Below are 12,500 nucleotides of genomic sequence, written 5' to 3'. Positions count from 1 at the left end.
CCTGTCACCTGGGCGGCACGCTGGCCAGGTGACGTGACTGGGGCTGCTTTGTCCTCGCCCGTCACCCCGCCGCCACCCTCACCGCCGCGCTAAACGCCTCCAAAACGCCTTGATAAACCCTTGAACTCACTCACCGCGGAGACTTACGGCAGCTCGATAGGAGGAAAGGTTGGAGTCTTAAAACCTAGGGACATCTTTCTCTCTCTCCCTTTACGAAGAACACGATAACAAGGGTGGATGAACAAGAGGGAGAAAGGATATGATTAGATACCTAAGATTCACCTGATAAAGAAAAAAAAAAAAACAAATCAAATCAATAAACTTAAAGACAATGGACTTTAGACTAGCACCCCCCCCCCCCCCCACACGTCTCCTGAATCAACACTCTCCCGTGCAACACCCAGGCAATGCAACACCTGTCCCCCCTGCACGCAACACTCACCTGCCCGCCGCATACCTGTCCTTCATTACACCTGTTAGTCCGTGCCGAGGAGAAAGAGAGAGTGAAAGCGAAAAAGTTTAAAGCGCAATATAAAAAGAGGAGCAAAAAGTAGAGAGGAAGAAGAAGGTGATGGAGTGTGAATCTTCTTTTTTTTCTTCTTCTTCTTCTTCTTTTTCTCGTTTTTCTTTCTTTTCTTTTCTTTCTGTCTTTTCCTTTCATCTTTGTATTTTCAACTTTTCTTCTCTTTTCTTTCATAGTTTAATTTTTCTCCATATTTTTTTTCAATTTTTCTTTCCTTCTTCTTTTCCTCTTACTGTCCTTCTTTCTCCTATCTTTCTTTCTCTCTCTTTGTATTCATTTTGTTTTTCCATATTTTTCTTCTCTTTTCCTAGTGTTTTTTTGGTCTTTCTTTCCTTCTTTCCTTCCTTTCTTCCTTCCTTTCTTTCCTTCCTTCCTTCCTTCCTTTCCTCTTTTACACACAGACTAATAAATGTGAAAAAAAAAAAAAAAGCTCACACCAACACGTCTCTATCATGTAACGAAGAAGGGAAGGGAGGAAGAAGTTATGGCGAGGGAGGAGAGGAATAGGAGAAAAATTAAGGAGGAGGAGGAGGAGGAGGAGGAGGAGGAGAAAAACAAAACATAAAAAGTTGCTGAAGAACGAGACGGATAGAACAAAGAAGGATAATTAGAAGGAGGAAGAACAGAGGAGGAGGAGGAGGAGGAGGAGGAAAGAAAAAAATGAGGAGAAGGAAGAGGAGGAAAAAAACAATAAGTATACACAAAAACCGGAGAAAAACGAGGAGGAAAAAAAAAGAAAACCAGAAGGAAGAAAAATTGAGGAGAGGAAGAAAAACGAAAGGAGGAGGAGGAAAAAATGAAGAGGAGGAGGAGGAGGAGGCAAAAAAAGTGGAGGAGGAGGAGGAGGAGGAGAAAGAGAAGAAACAAAAACATATAATTAGAAGAAGAAAGAACAAAGAAGAGGAAAAATGAAGAACGAAGAGGAGGAAGAGGAAGAAGAGGAAGAAGAAGAGGAGGAAGAAAAAGAAAAAAAACAAACACAAAAAAAGGAGAAGGATGAGAAAGAGAAGAAACAAAAACAGATTAATAGAAGAAAGAAGGAAGGAGAGGAAAAAATCGAGGAGGAGGAGGAGGAGGAGAAGGAGGAATAGAGAAAGGAGGAAGATAAAGATAGAGAAAAAAAAATAAAGAAGAATAAAAACAAATAGAAGACAATGAGTAACTAACAACAAAGAAAGACAAAGAAAAAAAAGAAAAAAAAATCATGGAAACTTATTAAAAGAAGAAAAGAAGAAAGAAAAAGAAAGAAAGAAAGAAAGAAAGAGAGGAAGGAAGAAAATTTAATAAACAACCAAAAAAAAAGAAAGAAAATAAGAAGGAAAATACTGCAGTCCTCTAAATCAGAAAGCAAAAAAATGTAATCGTTCAAATGGAAGGGAATAGAGGAGGAGGAGGAGGAGGAGGAGGAGGAGGAGGAGGAGGAGGAGGAGGAGGAGGAGGAGGATTTAGGAACTGGCGACAACAAACCGGTTATTAAAGTCTGAAATAATAACGTGAAGGAAGAAGAAGAGGAGGAGAAGAGGAGGAGGAGGAGGAAGAGGAGGAGGAGGAGGAGGAGGATTAGCATAAAGTTTGGAGCATGCGAATTTGTACTAAAAACTTATTATTATTTTTCTACATACTACTACTACTACTACTACTACTACCACTACAACTACTACTAATTCTACTACTACCACTACGACAATTACCTCTCCTTCTCTTACTACTACTACTACTACTACTACTACTACTACATCTACTACCCTTCAACACTGTATTTCAACCGTGCAACACAAGACACGTAACACAATAATCAATATATAATAGTCACCCTTTTAATCCCCCTTTTTTTGTTTAGTCTCCCCTTCACCCCTTCCCCCTTCTTCACCCCCTTCAGTAATCGTTTCTATCAACTGTTGTACTTCTTCTTTTTCTTCTGTTTTCTTCCTTTTATTATTTATTTTTGTTTGTTTTGATTTTTTTTTGTATTGGTCTTTTTCTTTATTTTTTTTCTCCTCCTTTCTCTTCTTCCTTCTTTCTTCCATTCTTATTCCCATTCTGCATCACTATCTCTTTCTTCTTCTTTGTCTTTCTCTATTACTGTTTTTCTATATTTTTCCTCCTCGCTTTCTCTCTCTTCTTTCTTTCTTTCTTCATTTTCTATTCCTATTCTGCATCATCATCTCTTTCTTCTTCTTCCTCTTTCACTATACAACTAATTTTCTATGTTTTTCCTCCTCGCTTTCTCGTTCTTTTTTTCTCCTTTCTTCAAATTTTATTCATATTTTGCATCATTTTCTCTTTCCTCTTCTTCCTCCTCCTCCTCCTATCCATTACATAACACATATCTAATTTCCTTTCCCCTTCTCTTTATCCCCCTTTCTCTCCCCTCTTCTTTTTTTCCTTAATTTCCTTCCCCTTTTCCCCTATTCCCATCAATAAAGAGCCAAATACTGTGATCAGACCCCCTTTTTAACTTTTATTTGTCACGATATGATAGTAGTAGTAGTAGTAGTAGTAGTGGTGGTGGTGGTGGTGGTGAGGGAAGTAGTAGTAGTAGTAGTAGTAGTAGTAAAGGAAGAATAGGAGAAGAATAGGAGAAAAACGAGGTAACGAAAGAGAAAAAGAAAGAAAAGAAAAAAAGCGAAGGAGAACAATAAAGAAAAAAGAGAAAAAACAAAGAAAAAAACACACGAAAAAAAGAGAAGAAATAAGCAAACAAGAACAAGAAAGAAAATAAAGAAAAGAAAACAAACAAGCAAAAAAAAAAAAAAACGAAAAATAAACAAAAAACAAGAAAACAACAACAAAAACAAAACAAAACCTTCCCCCACGCGCACACACACACACACACACACACACACACACACACACACACACACACACACACACATGATTACTTAATACTCCCCTCGAACGATCCTTCCCCTGAAAGAAAACGACGTCGAAAAAGAAAAAAAGAAAAAAGAAAAAAAAAGCCTACCGTTTCTGATTCACCTTTCATTATTTCTCTCCTCAACCTTTTTCTTTTTCTCTTCTCCTTTCATCATCTCTCAAAACTATCATTATCCAAGCGCTGATGTATAGAGGAGGTGTGTGTGTGTGTGTGTGTGTGTGTGTGTGTGTGTGTGTGTGTGTGTGTGTGTGTGTGTGTGTGTGTGTGTGTTTTCGTTTTTTTTTCTTTTTCTTTGTTCTTCCTTCTTCGTTTTCTTCTTATTTTCTTGTTTTCTTATTCTTCTGTTTTCTTCTTCTTGTTCTTTCGCTGTTTTTCTTTCTTCTTTTTCTCGTTTTTCTTCTATTCACTTTTTTTATCCTTTCTTTTTCTTTTTCTTCTTCTTTTGCTTCACTTCAATTTTCTTCTTTTTTGAGTTCGTTTTCGTGGTTTTCTTCCACTCTTTCCTCTTCCTCTTCTCTTCTTTTCTTCTTCCATTCTCTCCTCTTCCTCTTTCTTCTCTTCTTGTTCTTCTTCCATTCTTTCCTCTTCCTCTTTCTTCTCTTCTTGTTCTTCTTCCATTCTTTCCTCTTCCTCTTTCTTCTCTTCTTGTTCTTCTTCCATTCTTTCCTCTTCCTCTTTCTTCTCTTCTTGTTCTTCTTCCATTCTTTCCTCTTCCTCTTTCTCCTCTTCTTGTTCCTCTTCCATTCTTTCCTCTTCCTCTTTCTTCCTTAAAACTTCCCCCTCTTCCTCTTCCTCTTCCTCCTCATCTCATTTTCTGCCATATTTCTTTTTTTTTCATCTTTTCTAGGTCAAAGAGGCAATTCTTTAAAAGGGAAAATATAGGCTTCTGCTCTTCCTTCCTTCCTCCTCCTCCTCCTCCTCCTCCTCCTCCATCATCTCCACCTTCTCCTCTTCCATCGCTCTCCACATTTTCATTTTAGCTTCCTGCATGCGTCTCCCCCTCCTCTCTCTCTCTCTCTCTCTCTCTCTCTCTCTCTCTCTCTCTCTCTCTCTCTCTCTCAGGTGCGATCCCCTCAAATTAATAAGGTAACTCATTCTTTTCCATCATACCTGCATTAGTTAATTATTTCGAAGTTCAAACTCTCTCTCTCTCTCTCTCTCTCTCTCTCTCTCTCTCTCTCTCTCTCTCTCTCTCTCTCTCTCTCTCTCTCTCTCTCTCTCTCTCTCTCTCTCTCTCTCTCTCTCTCTCTCTCTCTCTCTCTCTCTCTCTCTCTCTCTCTCTCGATACGTGAGAATGAAGGTTGGTTTTGCTATCTTTTCTTCTTTTTTCCTTCTTTCTCCTTTTTTTCCTTTCTCTCCTTCTTTTCCTTTTTATCTTATTCTTTTTTTTCACTGTATTCGTATTTTGGATAACGACCATCGTACATCGGGTAACGGTCGTCGTAAATCGAATCATGCCCATCGTATGTAGGAGAAGGATCGTCGTATCTCGAACACTAAATCATATCGGGAATAGTCATCGTATATAGAGCCAAGACCATCGTACATTGAGACTGGGGGTAAAAACAGCAACGTAAATTAGAAGAAGGAAGATGATTGGATAAGAAAAACAACAACAACGAGGAAGAGGAGTCAGTTTTAAAAGGAGAAAGAAAACAAGAGGAAAAATAAAAAAAAGAGGAATATAAAAGTATACGATAAAGGGCAGAATGAGAGGAAGAGGAGACAATTTTAATAGGAGAAAAAAAAACAAGAGGAAAAAGAATGAAAGGAATGAAAGGAAGAGGGAAGAAAATGACACTAAGAAAAAAAACGATAAACAAAATGAACAAAAGAAAGTAAAAAAATAATTAATAAAAGGAATAAAAAAGAAAACAAGGGAAAAATAAGCATCCCTGTTATTACTGTCAATATATAACGATAAAAAAATGAAAACAAGACGAAGATTAACGAGAGAACCAACATCGTATGAGCATAACTAACGCAAAACGAGGAATCAGACTAATTAACGTTAATCCAGGTAGGCAGACAGGTGGACCAGGCGATTAAGGGAGCTTGAGGTAATAGAGCTTCGTTGTAATAGGGAGTTTCATTTAATAGGGAGCGTCTTCGTTGTAATAGAGGTTTGTGTAATTGGGGAGTGGATTCTGGAGGCTTGGTCCGGGTCTGGGTCTTGGGGATTATGGTGTGGGGTTAGATTTCTTTCCTGATCCTCTTTTTCGTCTTATTAGAAGGATTAAGGAAGAGCATTAAGGGAGGATTGCTTTGATTAGGGTTAAATTGCTTGTTTTTGTTTTTTTGTTTAGTTTTGTTTGTGTTTTTCTTATTTTCTTTTCTTATTGTTATTTTCATTTTTCCTTCTGTTTTTCTTCTTTTCTTTGTTAGTTTTTGTTTTTGTTTTTCTTGGTGTTTTTTTATGTTTTTCTTTCTCTTTCCTTTGTCTTTTTCCTTTTGTTCTCTTTTTTCCTTTCTTTTGTTAATTTTCTTTTTCTTTTTCTTGTTTTTTCCTTATTCTTTTTATCTATTCTTTTCCTCTCATTCTGTCATTTATAATTTTCTTTTGCATTCCTCTTTTTTCCTTTTTCCTCTTTTCTCTCTTCTTTTTCTTTTTCTCCTTCTACTTCTTCACTATCATCATCTTTAAGTTCTTACCAGTTCCCTTTCTTCTTCCTCTTATCATCCATCTCTTCTCCCCCTTCCTTCCCTTCTTCCTCCTCTCTCTCTCTTTACTCTTTCTCCCATTCTTCCTCTTCCCCTTTCACACATTTCTCCTCTCCCCTTCGTCTGTCGCCTCCCTTCCTTCCTCTCTTTCATATCTTCCCCCTTCCTCTTCTTTCTTCCCTTCACCCATTCTTCACTCACTCTCTTCCTTCCCTCCCTCCTTCCTTCCTTCCTTCACTCCTTTGTTTACTTCTCTTTAATCTTCCCTCTTCCTCCCTTCCTTTATTCTTCCTTCCTTCCTTCCTTCCTTCCTTCCTTCCTTCCTTCCCTCCTTCCTTCCTTCCCTCCTTTCTTCCTTCCTTCCTTCCCTCCTTCCTTTTCCTTAAGAACAAAAGAAGGAGAAAGTAATAAACACACACACGAACACACACACACACACACACACACACGAACTATTGTTGTTGTTGTTGTTGTTGTTGTTGTTAAGGGGGGATAATTGCTTTGTTTATTTTTTTTGCCTTTTCCTAATTTTTCTTGTTACTTTTTTTTTCTCCTTTTATTTTCAACCTTCTTTTTTTTCTTCTTCTTCTTCTTGTTCTTGTTTTTGTTCTTGTTCTTCTTCTTGTAATGGTAGAGAATAATAGTTGTCATTTTCTTTATTACTGTCTTCGTTGTTGTTGTTGTTGTTGTTTTGTTATTGTTATTGTTCTTCTTCTTCTTCCTCACGTCCTTGTTCTCGTTCTCCTTCCCGTGAACAGAATGAACTCACTAACGCAACAGGATCAATGAGAGACGTGTAACTCCACCACCACCACCACCACCACCACCACCACCACCACTACCACCACCACCACAACGCAGAACAAGGGACTCCACCACAACCACCGCCTCTATCACCACCACCACCACCACCACCACGCAGAACAAGGGACTCCACCACCACCACCACCACCACGCAGAACAAGGGACTCCACCATCACCACCACCACCACCTCTATCACCAATTTCACCACTACCCGCAGAACAAGGGATATACCACCACCAGTACCACCACCACCACCACCACCACTACTGAACAAAGAACTTCACCTCCACCACCACCAACAGACCACCATCATCACCACCACCACCACCAACAACAACCCCACACCTCAACACCACCTCCCCACCTCCACTTCCAGAACACCACCACCACCACCACCACGCAGAACAAGGGATACACCACCACCTCCACCATCAGTACCACCATCACCTCAGAACAAGGAACTTCACCTCCACCACCACCAACAGACCACCATCATCACCACCACCACCAACAACAACCCCACACCTCAACACCACCTCCCCACCTCCACTTCCGTATCACCACCACCACCCCCAGTATCACCATCATCATCACCACAGAACAAAGAACTCACCCCAACCACCACCTTCACCACCACCAACACCACACCACCACCAAACAAGAAACCTCACCACCACCTCCACCTCCAGATCATCACCAGAATGCTACGCTCAACACCACCCCGCGGACACACCAAACCAACAGGAGTGGGGTCACGGGGGGCCCTGCTCTTCCCCTCACGAAGCCAACCTGACCTCACTCTCGTCGGGGTCAAGTCGAAGCTCTCCCCGCGGCCCTTCAGCGCTCCCCATGCCACCCCGCGAGGTATAGGGACACGCTACCCCTTCACAACCGTCTGCTACTCCGATGGGCATTCTGTGGGGAGTGGCAGCCAGGGAGGAGCATCTGATACCCTTAGTGAAGCCCAGGAGTCTGAGGAAGAGGAGGAGGAGGAGCAGGAGATGGCCAAAAAAGGGGATACGGTCCTGGTCAAACGTGCGATCCCTGTGGCACTTCTGGGTCTCCACGCGCAGGTTTCAAAGGATTCTGCGCTGGGTTCTAGCATCGCCGGAGCCCCAAGACTACCTCCTGACGATGCCCACGACTCCGATCTTGCCTTGGACACCCCGAGAACAAATGAGGATACTGAGCAGGCGAAGGATGAGGATGAGGAGGAGGAGGAGGAGGAGAACGAAGATGAAGACCAAAGCAAACGAGAGGAGAAAGAACATGAAGAGGAAAAGGAGATGAAGAAAAGGGATGAAAACGTCGAGGTGTCTGAGGATGAGGTAGAGGAGGACTTGGAAGAGGAAGAACAAGAGGAAGAGGAGGAAGAGGTGGAATATGTTTTGGGGACCCCACAACCAAAGGAACCAGATAAGGAGAGGAAACCAGACCAAGGAAGTGAAAAGGAGGAAGAAAAAGAGGAAGAAGAGGAGGAGGAGGAGGACACTGACGAAGGCCTAGAAGAAGATACCAGTGTTACCAAACCAGACAACCCACCCTTACCCCCCAAAAGCCAACCGAACCCCAAACCCAACCAAAAGACCAACCCCAAACAACCTCTAAAACCATACCAAGTGCCAACGAACCTCAAGACCACCAGACCAAGAAGACGAACCAAAACCATGACCTCTACCCCGACAAGACCAATTCCCGTGACCTCCCTGACCCCGCCCCCTGTTAGAGTGACCCTTGACCTTGGATTCAACGCTAAGGATGACCATGAGGCGGGTGAGGTCAACGTGCAGGAGGTCATTGATGAGAGGCTATTGGAGGCGCAGGGAACGGGTCATCTGAACTTGTCCAACTTAGGTCTGCCGTTCTTCCCTTCCGCTGTCCTTCTTGCCGACGCTTCGATGATCCATGTGAGTATATAAATAGATAGATAGATAGATAGATAGACAGTATAGATAGATAGATAGATAGGGAGAGAATGGGAGAAGTGGGTCAAGTTTGTCTACATACTGGATATCTCAAATAGACTGTAGATAGATGGATAGATGAATAGATAGATAGATAGAGGTGATGATTATGGTTTTCTGTACATAATGGATAGTTTAAATAATAGATTGTCTAGATAGTTAGTACAGGTTAGATAGAATATTTTGATAGATGAATACCTTCCCTCCTTTCTTCCTTCCTTCCTTCCTTACTCTTTCTCCTAATCCTCTTCCTCCTTTTCCTCCTCCTCCTTCTTACTTTTCTTGTAATTCTCAATCTGATTTTCTCTTACTTTTCTTTGTCCTTCATTTCCAACTCCTCCTCCTCCTCCTCCTCCTCCTTCCTGTAGTCTTCTTCCTTCTCCTCCTCCAACTCACACTCCTTCCTCAGTCCTCCTCCTCCTCCTTGCTCAGTCTTCCTCCCTTTTCCTCCTACATTCCCCCTCCTCAGTCCTCATTTCTCCTCCTCCTCCTCCTTCCTCTCCTCTTCTTCCTCCTCCTCCTCCAACTCACACTCCTTCCTCAATCTCCCTCCTCCTCCTCCTTACTAAATCTTCCCCCCTCATCCTCCTCCTTCCCCCTCCTCAGTCCTCATTCTTCTTCCTCCTCCTCCTCCTCCTCCTCCATTACCCTTCCGAGGACCAAAATAATCGTGCTGGGAGAGGTAGAATCCCCGAGACGTTTAGATTAACTGCGACATTTCACCCACACGAAAGGTCACACACACACACACACACACACACACACACACACACACACACACACACGAGGGTACATACACGTTATATACACACACACACTATGCACACACGCAGTTAATTGGTGTTTTGTTTTGCTGCATTTCTTATTCTTTTTTTTTTGTTGTTGTTGTTTGTGTGATTTAGTTTTTGTCTTGTTTTTGTTGTTTTTGTTATTGGTGTTGTTGTTTTCTTTTTTCTTGCTCTTCTTTTTTTCTTGTTCATGTTCTTTCTTGTTTTTCTTTTCTTTCTGGTCTTTTCTCTCCTTGTTCATATTAATTTTTCTTTATTTTCTTCTTAATTTAATTCCTTTTCCTTTTTTCTTCTTCATGTTCTTCTTTTTCATCATTATTATCTTCTTTTTCTTCTTCTTTCTTCTTCTTCTTCTTCTTATTATTATTATTGTTCTTATTGTTGCTGTAAATTCAATAATGGTATGGCAACTACTACTACTACTATTACTACTACTACTACAACTACTACTACCACCACCACCAAAAACAACAACAACAACAACCATCCTTCACTTCTCAACCCCCAAACAAACACACAAACAAACAAACAAAAAAAAAAACACGGCCTCCATTCCCTCCACTTTAGAAGCCCATTTCCCTAAGTCCCCCCTCGTTGGCACTTAACTACCGGTCTTAAAGAAAACGGGAAACCATTACCCACCATCAAAGGGCATGGACGAGAACCACTATAGAGGAGAATGGGAAAGTCCCCCCTCTTAACAATCCCCTGGCCCCCCTCCCCCCCTCTCTTTTAGGTTGATAAAGGGCAAACACACGGTTGACCCTTCCCGGAAATCTTGACCTCCTCGGAACTTGCAAAAGGGAAAGAATGACCTAATGACGAAATTCGATAATGTGTTGACTGACTAAAGAAAAGAAAAAAAGATGAAAAGAAAGGAGAGAGAGGTTGTGGGTGGAGGAGGAGGAGAAAAAGGAGGTGAAAGAAAATGAGGAATATAAGAAGGAAGAAATAGAAAGAAACGTGTTATAAGTGAAGATAAAAGAAGAGGAGGAAGAGGAGGAGGAGGAGGAAGAGGAGGAGGAAGAGGAAGAGGAGGAGGAGGAGGAGGAGGAAGAAGAGGAAGTAGAGTGGGTAGGATTAAGTATGAAGAGAAAAGTGTGTGTGTGTGTGTGTGTGTGTGTGTGTGTGTGTGTGTGTTTAAGAAAGCGGTCGACAAACCAGCAATTACGTGAATTTTTTTGAGAGAGAGAGAGAGAGAGAGAGAGAGAGAGAGAGAGAAACTAATATATAACTACTACGATTATCATCATCATTATTATTATTATCATTATTATTATTATTTCTAACTGACGTGACCTTGACCTTTCATGACCCAACCTCTCTGACTGACATTCTTCGGTTTCTGACATGACCTAATTTGACCTGAAACGGGGCTGGGTCATCTGTCTTGCGAGGGCGTGGAGGAGGAGGAGGAGGAGGAGGAGGAGGAGGAGGAGGAAAGATTGGGGAAGGTGTATGCTGAAAATAACTTCTCTTGTCTAATATTAGTTGTAGTAGTAGTAGTAGTAGTAGTAGTAGTGGTAGTGGTTGTAGTAGTGGTGGTAGTAGTAGTAATAGTAGTAGTAGTAGTAGTAGTAGTAGTAGTAGTAGAAAGAAGACGAGAATAAGTAGAAGAATAAGAGACAGAAAAATAAGGGAAAAGTATTTGTAGAAGTAGATAAAGACGAAGAAGAAAAAGACAAGTAGGAGAAAGAGAAGAAGAAGAAAAAAAATGAGGAAAACAGAGCGATAGAAAAACAAATAAAAACAGAAAAACAAAAACAAAAAACAAAAAAGGAATAGTCTTCGTTCTCAATATACCAAGATGATACGAAATTCTATTGACACCTAGATACGGGAACAAAGCTTAATTAGATATACAGGTAGCAGACACAAGGTAGTTAATAAGTATGGTTAGATGAGGGAACAAGGCTTAAATAGATACACAGATAGCCAACACAAGGTAGGTAATATAGGTGTGTTTAGAAAAGGGAACAAAGCTTAATTAGATATACAGGTAGGAAACACAAGGTAGGTATTAGGTATGATTCTGCAGGTAATAGTAATTGGCAGGTGCGTAATAAATGTTGCCAAAAAAGTGATGATACCTTATGGAGAAGAGGGAAGAGGAAGAGGAGGAGGAGGAGGAGGAGGAGGAGGAGGAGGAAGATAATGTTATGTTAATGATTCATGTTATTACGACTTATTATTGTTATTACCGAGAGAGAGAGAGAGAGAGAGAGAGATAAATAGCTTGAACACAGACATAGGAAGTGTGTGTTTCTTTGTGTGTGTGTGCGTGCGTGCGTGTATGTGTGTGTGTGTGTGCGTGCGTGTGCGTGTATGTGTGTGTGTGTGTGTGTGTGTACATTTTCACCTGAGCATGACCTTTCTGCACGCACACACACGCACACCTTGCAACACACGCACACACACACACACACACACACACGATATTTAACATTTTTTGCGGATTTTTTCTCAAATTTCTCGCTTTTCATCTTCAGAGAGAGAGAGAGAGAGAGAGAGTGGCGTGACTATTATATTTACAAGTCGAGACAATTTTTAGAGAAGGGGGAAGGAAAAGTAAGAAGGATCGCCGTTTTCTATGCGCCGGCCTGTACTTGGAGGGGGGGCTCAGGTAGATTAACTCGACCACATCTGCTCGTCCTCCGGTAAACCCTTAACGAGGAGGAGGAGGAGGAGGGGGGAAATATGATGGAGTACAAGAACAAAGAGCAAAAGAAAGTTGATGAGGAAGAAGAGGAAGAGGAGGAGGAGGAGGAGGAGTAGGAGGAGGAGGAGGAGAAAGAGATAGAAATGAGAAGAGAGAGAAAAGAAGGATGATGATGATGATGGAGAGGAGGGCAAGAAATGAAGGTGAAGAGTACAAAAAGGG

At 41.3% G+C, this 12,500-nt stretch overlaps 1 protein-coding gene across 1 annotated transcript in view; it reads left to right on the top strand.

Annotated features, from left to right (window-relative positions):
• The first annotated feature begins 7,059 nt into the window (after positions 1 to 7,059).
• Positions 7,060 to 12,500, top strand: part of LOC127010031 (uncharacterized) — a 27,775-nt gene continuing 22,334 nt past the window's right edge. The window contains exon 1 of the mRNA XM_050883747.1: positions 7,060 to 8,774. Within this exon, the coding sequence (XP_050739704.1) occupies positions 7,569 to 8,774 (1,206 nt within the window). The 5' untranslated portion in view covers positions 7,060 to 7,568. The remainder of the gene's footprint in view (positions 8,775 to 12,500) is intronic.

Source organism: Eriocheir sinensis, chromosome 42 (genome assembly GCF_024679095.1).
Source record: "Eriocheir sinensis breed Jianghai 21 chromosome 42, ASM2467909v1, whole genome shotgun sequence".
In the NCBI taxonomy this organism is placed as follows: Eukaryota; Metazoa; Arthropoda; class Malacostraca; order Decapoda; family Varunidae; genus Eriocheir; species Eriocheir sinensis.
The sequence above is the reverse complement of the archived record's forward strand: the minus strand, read 5'-3'. Positions and strand labels throughout refer to the sequence as shown.